We start from the raw sequence: 20,600 nt of genomic DNA, 5'->3' as shown, positions 1-20,600 counted from the left end.
GTACGGGGAAAAATCAATAGCAAAAACAATTAAGATTTCTTGGTCATTTATAAGAATTCTGGAATAGACACCACGAAATTTTGCACGCCAGTTTCAGAAGTAAACCTGAACTTTGGTTTATCAAAAAAGGGATATTTTAAATGAACTATGTACATCAATACAATCTCATAAAGTCAGAGAATATACCATTGCAGCTCCAAGATAATATCCAAATTTCAGACACTTTTTTTTACCTGTCCGTCCCCACGAAACTATATAAAGGCATGGTGGATATTGTCAGACTTAAAATATGAAAGTTCACTGAAAACGATGCGTTAAATTTTTACTCCACTGTGTGCATACACACAGCCCGAGACACCAGCCATAAAATATTTGACATTTTATTAAATTTCGCAGCTATTTGATCTCATTTTCATATTTTACATGTCATAAATAATCTTTGTTTTAGAATATATATAATACCCACGTCTATGCCCACTCAACGAATATTTTTAGACAATTTTTAACATCGAAATTTTTTACTTCGTCTTCTCTCGCTCCACATTTTTCTAAATAATATTGTTCACGAACACAGTGACATTGAACAATAAATCAAAAACAAACAAAAACCTCAAGTGATATATATGTATATATAATAATAAGTCTCCTCTTCTATGCAATACCGTCGTTCGGGTTGTCATGGATTGTATAAATGGTACGGGGATATCTCCATTGTGAGTGACTAACATTTTCTCTTCGCTATTTTTTTTTTTCTCGTCTTTCCATCCTTACTTGAAATAGGAAATCCATTTGGACGTTGCAACCCTATTGGGTTTAAGTCGCTAAATACCCTACAGACAAGCGCGAGAGAGATCTTTATCGTATTCCCTCTAGAAAGTGTTTAGGAAAAAAGTAAAGTGATTTATCACCTTTTTGGTATTAAATCTACTTTACCTTACGTATATACGTATAATATACACATCACAGTGTCTTCTGAGCTAGAAGAAGCGACCATATTATATCATACATGCCACACACAGTCGTAGTTTTTTTTTGTTACCTACCGTAATATATTTTCATTTATTAGGATGAATATGTACAGATATGTAAGTGTACAACATAGCCACAATCCACAATATCAACAACAACAGTCTCGAACAAGTAAAAAAAAAAAAATTACCAACAACAAGAACCATGAGCCATATATTTCGAATTACGTAAATGTGGAGAGACGTAATTTTTTTTGCTTTGCCTTATTTGATAAGATTGAAAACTTACGTCTAGCCTAAGAACGAGTAGAAGGGTATTATCATCATTGTTGAATATATGTGTTATAAAAGAATATTCCTTTATCTTCTACCTTTTCTGTTCTTGACGCTATTGTGGAATAAATAAATTTCCGCCATAATTCTCATTTTCTATTTACATTTAAGTACATTTTGTGGAGGCAGCTTAATTCTTCCTTTACGTCTTAACTCGTTTACAGGAACGAAAAAGTGTGAGGCAAACGGTTGACTTGATTTCTTGTCACTGATTTAGGATTTACGGTATTATGAAGCACACGAGTGTTTATTGTGAGAAGAAATAAATAGATGTCATTGCTTACCCATCAGGTAACTATGAGTGCATCGAAGTTCGATTTATTGAAAGTGCCCTTCAACTAAAATTTTCATTAAAATTATTTCAAAGAAATTTTTCACTATAATAAAGTGACTAAAGTAGCGCCTGCAATCGTGAAACAGTTCTCGTAAATATTCAAAAATTTTCGTTAATTTTCTCAAATTCTCACGAATTTTCTTGAAATTTGGGATTTACAAATCGTGAGAAATCGCAAAAATTTTTGAAAATTCTAAAAAGTCATAAAAATTCTCTAAAACATTTACACGATTACAGGCTCTGGACTGGAGTAGATCTACCTTTATCTTCAATAACTTCCTTGTATACCCCACCACTGTTCGTAGTATTTGAAGAATCGAAATCTGAACTGAAGAAAAACATTTCTATGGTTTGATCTATAGATAGATAGAATTCGAATTTCATACGAAACTATCCAGCATTTTAAGAGTTTACATCCCTAAAATAATAAAATCGTTCACTGAAGTTATCCAATCATATTTTCTGTCTCCGCCCTCTGCATCACAATATTCAAATAAGAAACCCATCAATCAATTACCGACGATTAGAGTCAATATGTTTCCTTCTTACGAGTTTTTACAAGTAACACAGAAAAAAATCCTTCAACAAATCACATTATGTTTATTATACCCAAATTGTTCTTCAATCCTTTTCTCGCCTTTGCATCATCGTTTCTTTCAAGAGACGTTCTATCCAGAATGAGCACCCAATAAATATTGATCTACTCCTTACTGAAGAAGCAAACACTCGACCTCTTTTATAGACATTATTATGAAGCGACCATTTTCCATAATACAATATTAAAAGCGGTGATCCATAAAAGAGAAACAAACTTAATATTCGTAGGGTAATATATTTCACATCAATAAAATCTGTCTAACCAGAATTGGATGCGGGTCTTTCGAATATTATACAACTACTGTGTTACTGTACTTTATTTTGTTTAGAGCTCTCGTTTATATATATTGGACCTATAACATATAACATGGAATACACATATAACCCATTTTCCAAAATATAAAATAATGTTTTACATTTTATGCTCATAATACGAGACATACAACCTCACCGAAAACGATTGATGTCAAGTTAAATGTGCACTATCATCGTTCAAAAGACATTAGATGACGTAATAAATTTGTATTTTTATTATTAAATTGAAGGAAATTGTGTGGGCTGTGGTTCTTTCAATAGAACCGCAAGGATGTTTTGCAAATAAATTAAACATATACGACATACGACACATTTGCACATATTGCTTGCTACTGACTTTATATATCATATATAATATGTAAAGACCGTACATAAAGAGTAAAATTTAGAAGTGAAAAATTGATAGACATGAGATATTTTGTTATCTAAGTAACATTGGATTATTAGTGGACCGAAAGAAAAATTACAGATGAAGTTGTTGAAGCTACTTTATATGAACACTAGAAAAGAATCAAATTTAAATTGTTTCACGTCTATTCAATTAACTGTAAGTTATACAGTGTCGAGTTCCACTGTGGAAGTAATACAATAGAACATTTAAAATTCTTGTGGTAATAAGGGGGACAGGGGACGACAGTGGAATTTATGCATGAATTTTCTTAAGCTGGTTCATGCGTACAAGCAAACTTGCTCTGACTTACATCTGTATATACGTGCTGCAGCTTAGTTGCTACATCCTTTCACACAGCTCATCAAAATAGAGATCTTGTCACACGATGAATATTTAAGTTGCTAGAGCTAAAGTCATCGAACGCATTTATTCGCCCTTTTACTATGGGTAGGATAAGGATACAAAACTATTTGGTAAACTCTACAAACACTGTGATCTCATCGATTTCAGTGTTTATGCAATGGAATGTACATCACATATGCTTGACTTACGTTCATTTGCACAGAATCCAATAATAATTAACTACTGTTCGACGTACAGTTAGGCTTTTGATAATTTACTGACGGAGAAACGTACATTACATATTCATTTACCAAATGGGTTTATTAATGAATCAGCGCATAAATGAACGAAATGCAGCAATAGAAGCTCGTTTTAGTCCCCGAAACAATTTAACTGTTTAACTAATGAGATAAGAAACAGGTCCGACACATGAAGGCACACCATGTTCAAAAAGGTTAAGCACTGCTTCAATTTGACCTTTTTCTCCGTTTGTGGAATTCTGTTCGAAATTTTCTCTTGAATATGTGTGCACAAAAAATTGTAACAAATGAAACGTTCCAACGTTATGGATATCCGAAGTCTAAAATTAATATTTTTCCCATCGGTATCTGAAGGAGTATTTTGTGCTCACAATGATACGTTGCCAACTTTGTCTCAGGTATATAAATGTCCAACGACTTATTTTGAGGCACTCGATACGAAAACAGTTTAATTTCGAGACTAGTGCGAAAAAGTCGTTCATTTCGATATTGTCGCGATTCTCTGGCACTCTTTTGGTAAAATATTGTTCCTAACTTATGCTGAAGGCCTTTATCTACTGTAATTGGTACCCTCTTTTCAGTTTCGAAATGGAGTAAATTTACACACTATTTATAAACTACGTAAATTGACAGGTGCGTGCCCAAGTCTAATAAATCTTTTGACTAGAATTTTACATACAATCTGTAGCCCGGACGGCCATTTGATGCCGACTTCATTATTTGTAATTTATGTTGCCCTCTTTCATTTTTGATAAAATGAAAAAATATGCTGGAATGGCCCCTCGAAAAAGACCTAAAGAAAAATTAACGTTTTCCATGCAAAAAGTTTTTGGGTTTCGAAAACGCGCTGCCTTTTTAAAATCCATGCTGCTACACATGGTAAATGTATGTCAGTTATAAAAACAAATTCACTTTCGGCCGAAAAATTGTACTGTTTTGCAGGTGGCACATCGTTGACACTAGCGCTAATTTTCATTTTCGCAGGGCTTCTCAAGTAAAATAGCTTACGTAATTGTTTGGAGATTGTTATTTTGCCAAAAGGAGTTACAGCCCTGGCCTTCGGCTCGTGCTACAAACCTCCCTCCCTCCTGTATTATTACGAAAAGTCCTACTATACTTGGTGTATTTTGAACTATTTGACATAGTTCTTCTTGGTGCATAATGGTTATTTATGACATCGAGTGCAAAGTACTTTGTACCTAGATTCATACAACGATTTATGCAACAGAGGCATCTAAAGTTTGCAAATTTTGCACATTATGATGCTAAGTTGCATAATAAATACCTATTATGAGTCCTCAGGTTTTTTAATTGGATATTATACTGCTCGGTCGTGTGAGTCTTGTATTCGGTGAATTTTTTTTCATGTATCTATACAGTTCCCCACAGGCGAGAAAAAATCTCATTTAATTATTTGAAATTTTTATTATGTTCAATAATGAATCAGCAAATAAAATCCATAAAAAATGTGAAAACATTTTTGAAACATTTTCGAAAATGCTTATTAATATTTCTGATAAAAAGCATTATTGTGCAGCGTCGCAGAAAATTAATTAGATTTTAATTAGTATTGCTCTGGTAAAATTTGAAGGTAAAACATAATAATGAAAAAAAATATAATGTTCAATGCGAAATTGATGGCAATTGTATACTTTGTTCGATGTTCAAATTGTTCGTTTGATTTCGAAATGTCATCGATGCAAATATGATATTTTGATATCGAAATGAATCAATGATTGTCTTTTTTAGTATATACTAGAGCGATAATTGTTATTTTCCTAAATCATGCTAAAATCACGCCAGAGGCGAAATGCTACATGCGATATTTATCAGACGAGGCCGAATTAAAATTTTCGATTAGTTATCGAGTGTTATTTTGTACAACACGTTACACGAATACAAATTCCATATCTTCCATTCCCCAACATTTGTGCACCGAAAAATCTGTGTCGACGAAGGGTCGCTGAACGTCATTTTGTCTGCACCGACATATTCCATATTATGTGGATGCAAATGCAATTTTTCTTAATATTATCCATCTTTTTCACCTCCAGCCAGATCTTTTCAACGAATTAGGTGACGGCAAAATTTGTTGACGATGGAAATCTTAAATGCTACATGAATTGTTTGCCTGTTCCACGAACTATGTACGGCAAAGCGATGGCTGTTAATTTGGAAAAAGTGCAGGATGCATACGACGATAAAGACGAAATGCATTTGATTCTGTTGAACATGATGAAACGATGTTTGTATCCAAAAAGGAGATAATTTATGTGAGAAAAGCATATCGGTTGAATGAATGCCGGAAAAGTGCTGATCCAACGGTAATTCCGATTTTCATCTGGCTTTGAAAAGTGTTCTTACACGTTTTTTTATGCTACTTTCAGCACAATTTTCTTGTGTATTTATAGATGCTTTGACTCGACGATATGAAGAATATAATCAAATACACTCTCCAACAGTTGCTGTTTGTGAATAGTCTTTTTTTTGACTGTTTGGATCCCTACTTGTAGGTCACAGCTAATTGAAGTAATTGATAAACTGATTTAAATAGACCCGAATCTTATTAAAGGTCGTAATTTGAGTATGAAGCTGACTTTGACGTGAGTTAGAGCCCTTGATGTGAACCAGGCACAGGGCGGCAAGCAGCTGAGCTTGTAGGTCGGCCAAATTTGAACGGATTTCAACTGTTTTTGCTTTATTAGATAGGTATTGACCGTACCAATCAGGAAAAAAAAGTTCATGAAATTCGATTCACCAGAGCTTGAGCTAGGTCTCTTGGAGTGAGCTCATATCCGGCTACTCGGCCGTACAGTGAAGGTGGAGTAAATTTTGACCGAATTTCATGATTTTTTTTTTGTTTGAAAGGTATTAACGAATGTTACGTGTGAGTACTATTGCCGGTCTCCTAACAAAATGGCAGCCTATTGGATTTTAGTAAAAGTGGATAAATGGTACTTAGACAGTTTCTGTTAACAGAGAAGTAATTGGTTTTGTGTTTGGGGTTGCAGGCATCTCATATATGCGGACATCTATATACAGCTATATTTAGGCTATATTTTCGTATTTTGAGCTATATAATGGCATATTTATCTGTACAGTCATCATTTATAGTAAAATATAGATAATTATGGCCATATACAGCGGCTCATATAGGATTTTATTAAATTTATTAATTTATTAAGTGATTTTAGGGCTCATGGCTGTTCAGCAGAGAAGAGAATGAGAATGATGAGTTTCACATAAGGCTTTTGATACGAATTAGTTATTCGCACTAGATGTCGATTGTCGATCCGAGGCGAAGCCGAGGTCGACAAGACGTCGTGTGCGAAAAAATACCAGCATACCTACCGTGGTAGATACAACGTTTTTAGCAATTTCGGGCCATAATCACCTTTCCAATGCAAAATATTACCAAAATTTCTACCAAACATTCACATGCAAACATGAATTCATTTGAACGATCAAGCAACCTGCACTATATACACATTGCAATGTGATGTATAGAGACGCGCTAAATAAAATCAAGTAGTCAATGCTTAGTATGTACGCTTCAACAATACGTTCTGTATAATTGTGTGACTCTGTAGCCGAATGGCTATGGTCGTTGCTTGGTGTTTGGAAGAATTTTGGTGTTGGATGTTCAAATCCTGGTCTGTGCAAAGTTTTTATTTATAAAATTTAGTCTTTCTTAAAGGTACTAACCCCAGTGAAAATATCGGTCTCACGAGACCATGAAATACGTATTCTCAACGGTCTAATTCCAGTCTCAAAATTGCTGGAATTCTCAATTAGGTCTCAAAATATTTTTGTTTTTGCTAAAATCATTTCGGATGAACAAATGAGAATACCGTAGACCAAACGAGTAGTCTCTTTTCGAATATTATTTCGCCAGACTGTGCGAGACTGGATGAGTCGTCTCGTTGCAGTAATATACTCAGATCGCTTGAGACGAAACAAGTAGTCTCTTTGCTAACATTTATTGGTGAACTGTGCGAGACTGGATGAGTGGTCTCGTTGCAGTTATATGTCCAGATCGCTTGAGACGGAACAAGTAGTCTCTTTGCTAACATTTATTGGTGAACTGTGCGAAACTGGATGAGTGGTCTCGTTTGAAGAAAATATTTTCTTCGATATCTGAGACCGGTTGAGTGGTCTTGTTTGAAGAAAATATTTTCTTTGATATCTGAGACCGGTTGAGTGATCTTGTTTGAAGAAAATATTTTCTTTGATATCTGAGACCGAGTGAGTGGTCTTTTTGGAAGAAAATATTTTCTTCAATTACTGAGACCGGTTGAGTGGTCTCATTTGAAGAAAATATTTTCTTTGATATCTGAGACCGGTTGAGTGGTCTCATTTGAAGAAAATATTTTCTTTGATATCTGAGACCGGTTGAGTGGTCTTATTTGAAGAAAATATTTTCTTTGATATCTGAGACCGGTTGAGTGGTCTCATTTGAAGAAATAATTTTTCCGATTTCTGAGACCGGTTGAGTGTTCTCTTTTGAAGAAAATATTTTTTCAATTCTTTGAGACCGGTCGAGTGGTCTCTTTTGAAGAAAATATTTTTTCAATGCTTTGAGACCGGTCGAGTGGTCTCTGTTGAAGAAAATATTTTTGGCAATTCTTTGAGACCGGTCGAGTGGTCTCTTTTGAAGAAAATATTTTTGGCAATTCTTTGAGACCGGTCGAGTGGTCTCTTTTGAAGAAAATATTTTTTCAATTCTTTGAGACCGGTCGAGTGGTCTCTTTTGAAGAAAATATTTTTTCAATTCTTTGAGACCGGTCGAGTGGTCTCTTTCGAAGAAAATATTTTTTCAATTCTTTGAGACCGGTCGAGTGGTCTCTTTCGAAGAAAATGCTAATTTTAAAAATAAATGCAACCGAATAGTTGAGGTTTTGCGTTCTTTTGGTTCGTTCTGCAGATCCAGTGAGACAACTGTTTTAAATTAAATCAAACGTTTTATTAACAAAGGAAATTGAATTGGTCAAAACAACGAAAAAAGTATGAAAACGACGCTTTTTGCGTCAACAAAATGAAAAAAGATAAATGCGAATGTACACTAAAGGTACGAAAATGACGTTTTTTGCGTCAACAAAACGAAAAAAGATAAATGCGAATGTACACTAAAGGTATGAACACGACGCTTTTTGCGTCAACAAAACGAAAAAAGATAAATGCGAATGTACACTAAAGGTACGAAAATGACGTTTTTTGCGTCAAAAAAGATTCATGCAAATGTACACCAAAGGTAAGAGACAAAGAGGTAACAATTTCTATTCAGGATCTTTGTCGCTCGTTTCTTGAAAATTTGAAAAAATATTTGCGTTTGGGTTTACACAATAAAAGATTGAAGGAGCGGTATTAGCTCGGAAACAAATGACAAAACGCAACCGTTTCTCAAATCGGAGTTTGACGGGAAATTTCAATTGATGAAATAAATGTGTTTGTGTCTCAGCTCTCTCCTTATATAGCGAAACATAAATGACGAAAATATTCAAGTGATAGATTTTGGATTTTGAAAAAAGTATGTACCAGATTTAATGATTGTGTTGGGATGGTTTAGAGATTTAAAACATAAAGGCTCTGGCAACCGAGCGGTATTACATTTTCCATCGAAAATTCAATTTCAGCTGTTTTAGTTTTTCATATCACACTGTTCATTATAATGAGTTTCATTTCTTTTTGGTGTTGTTGATCTTGAGGGTGTAGACAGTAATGCAAGAAAATATTTTCTGCAAAAGAGACGTTTCAACCGGTCTCAGATATCGAAGAAAATATTTTCTTCAAATGAGACCACTGAACCGGTCTCAGTAATCGAAGATAATATTTTCTTCAAATGAGACCACTGAACCGGTCTCAGATATCAAAAAAAATATTTTCTTCAAGTGAGACCACTCAACCGGTCTCAGATATCAAAGAAAATATTTTCTTCAAATGAGACCACTGAACCGGTCTCAGTAATCGAAGATAATATTTTCTTCAAATGAGACCACTGAACCGGTCTCAGAAATCGACAAAATTATTTCTTCAAATGAGACCACTCAACCGGTCTCAGAAATCGAAAAAATGATTTCTTCAAATGAGACCACTGAACCGGTCTCAGTAATCGAAGATAATATTTTCTTCAAATGAGACCACTGAACCGGTCTCAGTAATCGAAAAAATTATTTCTTCAAATGAGACCACTAAACCGGTCTCAGATATCAAAGAAAATATTTTCTTCAAATGAGACCACTCAACCGGTCTCAGATATCAAAGAAAATATTTTCTTCAAATGAGACCACTCAACCGGTCTCAGTAATTGAAAAAAATATTTTCTTCCAAAAAGACCACTCACTCGGTCTCAGATATCAAAGAAAATATTTTCTTCAAATGAGACCACTGAACCGGTCTCAGTAATTGAAGAAATTATTTTCTTCAAAAAAGACCACTCACTCGGTCTCAAGCCGCCTGCCAATGAGACTGCTCATCCGACCTCGGAAATTGTAACAACGGTTCAAAATTAGAACTCCAAATAGATATATCTGATTTAGCAGCACGTGAACGTCGACGGCCGTCCAAATTGAAAGTTAAGCATCATTCGTCGCGGTTAGTACTTGGATGGGTGACCGGAAAAAACATTACAAATAAAAAAAGGTAAAATAAAAAAATTCAAATATTACTAACGATTCTACAATTTCAGTCAGTTTGGTCTAGCGAATTATAAAAAAAGTAAAGGGTAGTGGCCATCTGTGAACTCAACATAGAAGTACAAAAAAAATCTTCCGATAAATAACGAACGAAGAAAAAAGTTCTAAAAAGAAATCAAATATGAAAAGTCTCAAACGGTCTAGAAAAAACTGAAAAAAGAGAAGTCTCAAACGGTCTAGAAAAAACTCAAAAATTAGAAGTCTGAAAAAGTTTTTTTTTTTTATGACACTCATTTATCCTCATCCAGTCTCACAAGGTCTAACAAATCCAAAATGAGACCACTCATCCATTCTCACAACGTCTAACAAACCCAAAAGGAGACCACTCATCCAGTCTCACAAGGTCTAACAAATCCAAAATGAGACCACTCATCCAGTCTCACAAGGTCTAACAAATCCAAAATGAGACCACTCAGTCAGTCTCACTACGTCTAGCAAATCCGAAACCAGACCACTCATCCAGTCTCACTACGTCTAGCAAATCCGAAACCAGACCACTCATCCAGTCTCACTACGTCTAGCAAATCCGAAACCAGACCACTCATCCAGTCTCACTACGTCTAGCAAATCCGAAACCAGACCACTCATCCAGTCTCACTACGTCTAGCAAATCCGAAAGCAGACCACTCAGTCAGTCTCACTACGTCTAGCAAATCCGAAAGCAGACCACTCATCCAGTCTCACTACGTCTAGCAAATCCGAAAGTAGACCACTCAGTCAGTCTCACTACGTCTAGGAAATCCGAAACCAGACCACTCAGTCAGACTAGAACATCCTCAAATGAGTCTAAAGAGAGACGTCTCATGAATTTTGGATGAACTCCGATGAACTATTTCGATAAATTCTCGGTCTCAAATATTCTCAAAGGCTCGAAATACGTAGTCTCACGGCCATACAAAAGTTTCGGTCTCAAAAAGGGTCTCAAATACGTTTTTTTTTCACCGGGGAAGCTATGTAGCGTGCGAAAAAAATGTGAAAAAGCCCAAGTGCGAAAAAAATAATCAAAAACGCACTGTGAAATAAATACCTTCAAAACGACATTAAATGGATGCATGGAAAGGTGATGATTATGGACCGGAATTGCGAAAAGCTGTTTTGTACGGGTCGGCGTTAGCTATGTTTTTTTCATTGAATTTGAAAAATGTTTCGAAGTTTTTTTTCAGTTTGATTTTTGTGAATATATTAAACGTTCGGATTGTCGAGAAATTCTGATTTAAGCTTATTTTCATAGAAATGAACGAAACGTTAGGAATTTTCCTAGCTAACGAACTCACTACTAATACAGTTTGTCGCAAATCCATTCAAAGTTTTATAGCTACTACATTCACTATGATCATCCGTGTATATATTGACTCCGTCTTATGAGTTAAAAAAAGTTCGCTTTTTACTCGAACGTATTCATTATACGATGAAAGGTAAAGCAGGTAAGCAGCTTTCTGGTGACAGCACATTTTCATTCTATTTTTCAAACAACACATAATGCACTCTAAAATCTGTTCGTCGGTAACTTTTCCGTTAATCTGAAGAATATCTAGGACTTACCTCCTCTCACTTCACAAGTTACTACTAAACTGTCTCCTTCCAACAATGGTCCCACCGTTCCCGCAACATCTCTACCTGAAGCGTCGTATACCAGTATTTGATGTGGTGGAACTAGAAACATAAAAGTTAAATGTAATTAATTCCAGGAAGTTTAATTAAACTTTTTTTTGATTTTTTTTTTGTTCAACGTGACTATATTTTGGTCAGTCAAACATTATCCAATAATTTATCTGGGGTTAAAGTGAATCCGAATGTGAAATGAATTGCGTTAAATATTGAATGTAAAATAATTGAAAATTAATGAATATCAATTCGGTAAAACGTTAAATTAGTTTAAAATATTCAATAGAAGCGTAGGTGTATACACTAAACTGTGTTTGAACGTTTAATATCAAACACAAATAAACGACGAGCCGTTCCAATCAATAATGAAATGAATCAACAAACAATTAACGAATCGATCCGAACACAATAAGATTTAATCAGAAAAATTCGACGAACTTGCACGCGATTTCAAACAAAATACAACAGTTTTTCGCTTACGTTCGTTCTATGCATGGGTTCAATTTTGTGGCTACGTGAGTGAGTGACACTTATAAAATGTTTTCATAGAAATCTACAATTTTTTTGACGATTTTCTATTTCGTCCAATTTTTCATTTTTTAAAGAATCGTTTTTTAATTTTCAGCAACAATCGCTTCTTCCTGTTATAAAAAAAGTCTTCGCCAATAATTCGGCATCGTTTGTATAAAATTCATCAATAGTTCATTTTATTTATTTATTATATTCATTTTTATACATTTTAAAGTCTGATATTCGTGGACGCTAACGACGCTGACAATGTTCAAAAGATTTGCGAAAAATGAAAGATCGAAGATATTTCAGAAGAAGAAGAACATTCGGCTCTCTCCAGAGAATGTTTTGTAGGCTTGACAATCAAAATTTACTCACAAAAAGGAGTAAATATTGAGATGATTTAAGCAGTAAAATGTAAATCGTTTTATTAAATGAAACCAAAAAAACCCAAGAGACCAAAATGTAGACAGAAAAGAAGGAAGAAATTTTCTAAGCGAATGCAAACGTTCCTTGAATCAGCATACATGTGTTGTGCTACTGCTCATAAGATGAGTGGTATGTCTTGCTCATGAATATTTTAATTTCATAATGTATGATGCGAAATATTATCAACACTTCATTGGTGGAGTGCATTTCTCTTGAGAACATAAGGGTAAATGCTTATAACGTAAAACGTTATTTGTGTACAGTAAGTACACATATCAGATATGTGTACACGACAAGGAAAATGGTTTGTATGCTTTATGCTTAGTGAATACTTCACATGTTGTTTGTCCTTGTATAGTAGCATGTAACAAATTCATATATATCAGGCTCGACAGCAGTTTTGAAAAAGACCAGTTGAGAATGTAGCATATCGCGGCAACGTTAGCCCCATACGAATCCGTATACCTGACAGAATCTTTTTTTTTACAGTTGGCGAATTAATAATGAGGGATTTTTTTGAAAGTGGACCAGGCTCCGTCGGAGCTATTTTTTTGCGACGGTTTGTTCATATGCCCAGATAGCCCAAAATAGTCCAAAACCGCAGTCGTTTAATTTTCATGTTTGCGTCTTGGCTGGTGGTGAAGGTGCAAAAGTCGAAAAAGGGTGTTTTTTATACGTGATTTACTGCCGCTGCAGACGATGGACACACATGTGTGGCGGCTCGTTGGATAGGTACTGTCCAGGAGACCCGGGGCAAAGACAGATATCAAATGTGTACTCAAGCACTATTCAAAAATAACAAAAAGTATGTATCAGTCAAAGGCCGGAAATTTTGATGAACTTTATCAGGTGATATTTTGTACCTGGTGACTGTTGTTGTACAGATCAGTGGTTGCCCTGATAGAGGCTTAACCCAGCTCTACAATTATACCTCAATTGCCATAGAAGTGAAAGGTTTCAGGATACTTTTTTGGGTATAAAGCAAATGTCTTCCTTCACTCGAAAGCAAAATATTGATTTTAGAAAAATACACGAGTTATGCTGTTTTTGATGTCTGCATCCAATGATCTAACCATAAACATTCTCCAGGTGCGAGATATCACCTTTTAAAGTTCATCAACATTTACGGCCTTTGACTGACACAATATTTTTGTTATTTTCGAACAATGGCACAGAACATGTAAGATATGTATGCTTGCCCCGGTTCTTCTGGACAGTACCTATCCAACGAGCCGCCACACATGTGTGTCCATTGTCTGTAGCGGCAGTAAATCACGTATAAAAACACTCTTTTTTCGACTTTTGCACCTTCACCACCAGCCAAGACGCAAATATGAAAATTAAACGACAGCGGTTTTGGACTATTGGGGCCAAGGGCTATCTGGGCATATGAACAAACCGCCGCGAAAAAATAGCTCCGACGGAGCCTGGTCCACTTTCAAAAAAATCCCTCAATGACACATTTCGTTTCAGCTGATCCACTCATACAAGCAAGTGTGTTTTACGTGTTTAAACGGTTTTACCACTATTACTGGATGCGTGCGTATAACCATTTTTGACATCCACAAATCACGTCAGCCCCCTGGAACAATAGAAACGTCAGCAGTTTCTTTGTTCTTTCTGACCCCCCTACTCCTGAACTTCTGAAGTGATTTAAGGATGTCCCCTATAAACAAGTGTAAGAATTTTTGTTGATCAGCTGAAAAACAGCTGAAACAATATGCGTCACTTATTTCAAAGTCGCCGACTGTATACTCTTTTAACTTGCATATTTCATTGAGCGGTCGAGTAGCAGAGCTGACTCACCCACCAGGGACTCTAGCTTATGATCCAATTGGGAAGGGAAGGGATCCAATTGTCACAGATTTTTTCCTTGATTGGTGTTGATCATTTTCTGTTTTATTAAAGCTGTTGAGTTGATATTTCGGTAGAACTAGCTGGCAGATTTATTAAAAATTATGAGAAAATGCAAATTGTCGCCAAAGGCAATATTTATGACATCAACAATGACGCATGCCGTGAAACATGGTTTTCATTAGAAAATAACTCTGCTTAATTTCTGACCTAAGTGTGTTGCATCTATAAGCCGCTACTACTTCGTACGCGGCTAAAAATCGTCTTGCAGGCAGTAAATATTATTCCTGCAGCTCTTTGAAGTTAAAAATACACATTTTTTTCTTCGTTTTTTGCAAGTGTGCAACATAGCAAATATTGGGTCTAAGCTTTCAGGAAAACGAGTATATAAATAGATCATACATCTGCAAAGGGAAACGCCTAATCTATGTTACTATGGTAATGAATAAACGAAGATGGTTTATATTAATTTCGATCGGATGAAAGACTTGTCAGTTTCGCAACAACAACACCAACAACGACAACAAAATTCTGCCGCAACTTGTAACTTAATTAATTGTAGGTACAGTGGTGCAGCTATTCATGCATCTTTTATCTTGAAGTTTATCGGGGAAATGTTTTGTTCATGTCATTAACCATACACTATACTGAATTTCATTTAATCGTACTTATCCGTAACACAAACCAAATTAGATCATCCCATCCATGTCATATAACTCACAAAATTTAAATAAATTATCTCTTCCATGTCAGGCAATTCAAATATCAGATTATTAGGTGCGGTACATTACATTGATAGGCAAAAGCGCACACACAAATTCGAATTCAAAACCAGCACACGCTTCCACAAATATATATATCTTCACCATTCGATCGACACATAATTTTGTAAATTGTTCTCTGAACGAACGAAAGGATGTGTGCACCATTTGAGCCACCATTTAAATGATTCAAGCCTGAGATTGATTTACTGTCAATTAACAAATTCAATTAAAGATATTGTACGTATACGTACAGCATTGCATTCGTTCTCATTACAATTAATTTACAGTTTGCATAATGTATAAATACGCATCATGACGATGCATATTGGACGGAGACATAAATCCAACGAGAATAGGAACATGCGATTTATTGGAAAATTAATTTCGCATTGTTTTGTATAATTAAGGAAATTGAATATTAATTGCTAGTGGCAAGCAAATAATGTCATTAATATTATCATTCGCATTTCATTACACTTGACTGGACGAAGCAAAATTCATTTTTTTTCGTCCTCCCTTTAGTGAACCAAAAAAAAACCATTTGAATTTCCACACAACACCAAATGTTTCGAAGTCAAACATTAACTTTTCAATAAATGTTTGGCAAAAGGTAATTAAATTAATTCTCCGAAGCACACACCAGAATCAGAACCAAAAGTAAACAAACTGAAAGATCTAAAATTATATTACAAAATCCCATTATAATACACCATCAATGGCACTACATTCACACAATAATATTTCACTAAGACAGCATTGGTCATTGGTTTCTGAACATCTTTCAAGTACACGTTAGATATAGATATAAGATGTATAGATACAATTAAACTACCTAATACCCACATATAAGTGATAGAACACACAATGTCTTATAAGACACATAGAGAGAAATTCAAATTACTTTCTGAAGAGCAAACAAAAGAAGTTTTCCTTCGATAAATCACAAGGCCAATTAATTAGTCTGTAAACTTACCTTTCGCCATTCTTAGCAGTCAAAAAGTTTATCTTCGTACTCGATGTTTGAATCACATGATTGTGATCTCGGTGTATTATGTGTATTTAATATCTCTATATTGTATTATAGATGCGAATGAATTTGACTTTGACTGTTCGAAGAAAGTTCTTCAAAACAGTTCCGAGGTAAAACCCATCTACCACATAATTTGAATATCAATCTATAACAGATCTACCCACCAGAAACTATTATTAAATATTGAAAGATTAGGAAGTGAATGGGGGTTGGTGGTATCTGTATATATATGTTTGGTATAATATGCTGCTGAGTTTTTGGTATGCGGGCGGGTGGATGGATGGAAAACCGTTATCACTTGTGTATGGATTTATTTACAATGCAGAAGTCAATAATTTAGAATATCCGAGTCAAAGTGGTATTAGACAAAGTCGTATTAAAATCAGATTGGGGTCGATCGACTAGTTTGCTGTTTTATCTGAACTAGACGATGAAATTTGGTGAAATTTACTATGTCCATTTTCTCAAATATTTGAAATTCCTTGGCAAATTCCACCACTTTCACCGTAAACGTTTTTCACCATTGAAATCCATCAAAAGTAAATTAAATTATGACGGCATTCTGCTAGGAAATAGTTCGACAATAAAGTTATGATACAAAAGAAAATCAATATCTGAATGGAAGGAATTAAGGTGAGAACCCCTGTTAAATACAGGTCAGGTCAAATCGGGTGCATTTTATTTCCAGGTTAACCTGATTTTCGGGTTCAGATCAGGTCGTACCTGACCTGTTCCGAACATTAATTTTCAAAATCAATTATTGTCTAGACGATAAACTTTCCTTTCCTTCTAACGAAGCGAGCATGTTGAGAGTATTGCATTGAAGATGTTATGGGTAAGCCCAAATGTCGTTTTTTTTCCCTTCAATTCGTGATATAAAAGAAGTGGTCTATTTTCACGACTTTGACATGACGTACAACAATTCTTCATTTTCTTTTTCATATTCGATTAAAGGTAACGTACATAAAATCGTCTAGCCCAAATAAAAGTTAATTTATTTGAGTTAAGTGCTTTTGCGGCTCATTCTTTCATTCGATCAATAACAATGTGAATAACATACATTGCTAGAAAGAAGGGATTCAATTTTTATTTGCTTAATAATAGTAGACAAGAAGGCAATTTAGAGTAGAGATGTGGAAATGGTCATTTTTTTCAACCCGACCTAAAACCAAAATTCTTTCCAACATTCGCACAAATATTAGGCGCACGGATAAAAATTTAGGGGTTACTTTCGATTTGTTACGGATAAGAGAACGTGTATTTTAATCCCAAGTTTTTTTTTCTTCGTTACAATGGTTTGAAATAAACTCCGACAGGATTAAGCACATAATGGCTCAGTGTGTGAAGATTCTGGGCTAGTGTGCTAGTCTCTACATATGAACAACCTTCGACATAATATTGTTTATTTCATTTTAATCCACCCGCTAGACACTTCGTCAAGAAATATATGTGAATAGCGTCACATGGAATGTCGAAATGTAATGGATGTAATGAAAGTAATTCCTGATGGATTAAATTGTAATTCCAAAAAAGGCTTTTTTAGGGCGTCTAAGTCAAGACTGTTAACTAATAATAATAAATGTGTATAACATACGGTTCGGATTGGATTTAAAGTTACCCATACCCACTCAACCTGTATTTTTGCGGAAAAAACTAGACCAAAATAATTGACATGACTACACTTACTACACATACTCCACACGGCCAGCCGGGTCGGGTATTTTCGACCGACTAACATACCTCTATATGTAGAGTGGAAGCCATCTAATTTGTAGTTGTTTAAGAACATTGAGTTTTTACGTGAAAAGACAAGCATAAGATGTCGTAAATTACTGTTCGTTTAACAGAATTTTGTTTAATTGTACAAACACACAGTGGAAATATATTCCCCAACTTCTAAATTAATTGCAATTACTCTGCCAGACTTTATCGTTATATGCTTTCAGCGGTTATATAAGACCAATCAATTTATATTGGAGGAATAAATATTTTTTGACATCACATAATGTGAATAAATGTACTGCAAAAAAAAAACTTTTTTGATGGATAATTGACTTTTCATTGTTTCCATGTATGTTACACACCGACAAGTGAAACGATTAAACTAAAATATTTACCTTTTGATTGGTAGAATAAAGGAAACTCAGTCAATAGAAACAAAGTGAAGATAAACTGAGCTAACAATAATGCTATACCACGTTATAAAATATCGACGTACAAAAGGTGTCGTGTGAAACGAAATGGAAAATGCCAAAGATATGTATACGAGAAAAGTTTTCTGTGTTCACAGATTGTTAAAGGGGAAAAAAATTAGTTTAATATTAAGTGAAAAGTTTCGATTTAAAAAAAACTTGCTAAATGCATAGAGTGTGAAAATAATTATTTTGATTAAATCGGTAAGCTCAGCGTTTATGAAATATAAGGTTAACTGGGCGATTATATTAGGAAATATCGGGAACCTAGTATTTTGTGTGGAACAATAAAGCACTTAACAGTTCGAACGTATTCTATGCATTATTCCTTTGAGCTTTCCCAGCCAACTGTAATCCAGCTGCTAAATTCACCTTCATTTGATAGTTAATTGGATGTGTTGGATGCTGCTAATGTAATTCATTACATGAGCTGACATTTTTGTGACAAAAGCAAACTCACTTTGTTTTAGATCAACAATCTTCGGTAGCTGTGCTTTCGACAAGTGTGTAGTTTGTGTATCCGATGGAAAAGCGAAAGTTGAATATCACAACGCAATTCACGTTAACTGTGAGCCGAAAATATTGTTTATGTAATGGACCATTTTCGCAGGGGGCAATGTAATGCTATGTAATGGTTAACTTTGACATGAGGCAGCATATAAATACAATTTGACAAGCTTCAGTGTATGTCTTGTTCTGTAGTAGGATGTTTTGTCTTGTCAAATTACTTAGAGATTAGTTGGGAGGTCACTCGAGGTAAATTCAGGGAATTCAGGGACAAGTTGCGAAAGTTTTTTGAAGGAATTGTATTTATCTTAGAAATGTTACAGACACGTACCTATCTAACCGTAGCCCTGTCGCTTTCACTATGTCATTTTGTACTTTAGAATCACTAAAATGAACAACATAAAGTTCAACCAAAAACTTTTTTAATGGAAAGCTGTTCAACGAAAACCGTATAATCAACCGGAACGGTTAAAATGAGTATTTCTGTCTAGCTATAAATGTATACCTTTTATGCAATTCCGGGACGGAATTGAACTGTCTCTTGCCTGTTTTTAAGCCTGTTTTTAATAATGTCTTAACATGTAGTGTCAAAAAGTGTTTCGTTTTTACACTTAAAAATTATATTGTCATCGTTTGAATAATCAGGAAGTGATTCTCTATCACTGTATGGATCAAAGCTAATGTATAACTTCCGGGTTCGTTTGAAATATTTGTTGATGAAAATTTCAATTATTTTAACTAACACGAAAATCAACCGAAAAATATAACAATTTCATTTCCTATCGTAGCTTTTAACTTTTTTACAATTAGCAAATCGGTTCGTTTTTTCCCGCACTTGTTTTTATTGTTGTTGTTCTAAACTACAGGCGGGGTGGGATATATACGACAGGGTATATATCTAAAAAAAATTAAAGCAGAAAAACATTTCCTTTTTGATGTTTTTATTTTAACAAAAATAAACTTTTTCCGGAATTATTTTTTTTACAAGGTTGTGTGTTGCTCATTTCATTTCAATTCATGCAAATAAACGCTCCCATTGAAATGCTTTTCACATTCATATGTGTGCATACGTATAGACATTTTATGAAGACTAACATAGCGCAATGGGTACGGTTGTAACCTTAAACGAAAATAAATAATTCGACTGCAGTATTTCAGCATTCTGTATTCACACTTAGACATCACTAAAAGCTGCGGTTTGTTTAATTACACATTAAGCTGAATGGCATTTGAGGACTGTACGTAAATAAAGAAAACCTTTATAGAACAGCGATGATTACAATTAAGTTTTCGTGCCTGGATAATCTTTTATTTTTCTTTAACATTTTTGAATACGATTGGTGATAAGTTTACTCTCGAATGCCATCGTGGAATTTAAGATTTGTTATCCCTACCGTCATTTCGACTATGATTCGCTAAACTTGTTCGTGTGCAAATTGGTATAGTGTTCTTAGAGCACTGTATCGAGTACCACTAT

At 34.7% G+C, this 20,600-nt stretch overlaps 1 protein-coding gene across 1 annotated transcript in view; it reads right to left on the bottom strand.

The window, feature by feature from the left end:
• LOC119069177 overlaps positions 1-20,600 on the bottom strand; it is a 329,111-nt gene that overhangs the window by 84,329 nt on the left and 224,182 nt on the right. Inside the window, exon 6 of the mRNA XM_037173104.1 lies at positions 11,775-11,885. Coding sequence (XP_037028999.1) covers positions 11,775-11,885 — 111 coding nt within the window. The remainder of the gene's footprint in view (positions 1-11,774; positions 11,886-20,600) is intronic.

This window comes from Bradysia coprophila (assembly GCF_014529535.1).
Source record: "Bradysia coprophila strain Holo2 chromosome X unlocalized genomic scaffold, BU_Bcop_v1 contig_26, whole genome shotgun sequence".
NCBI classification, from domain to species: Eukaryota; Metazoa; Arthropoda; class Insecta; order Diptera; family Sciaridae; genus Bradysia; species Bradysia coprophila.
This window is presented reverse-complemented; position numbering and strand designations above follow the sequence as displayed.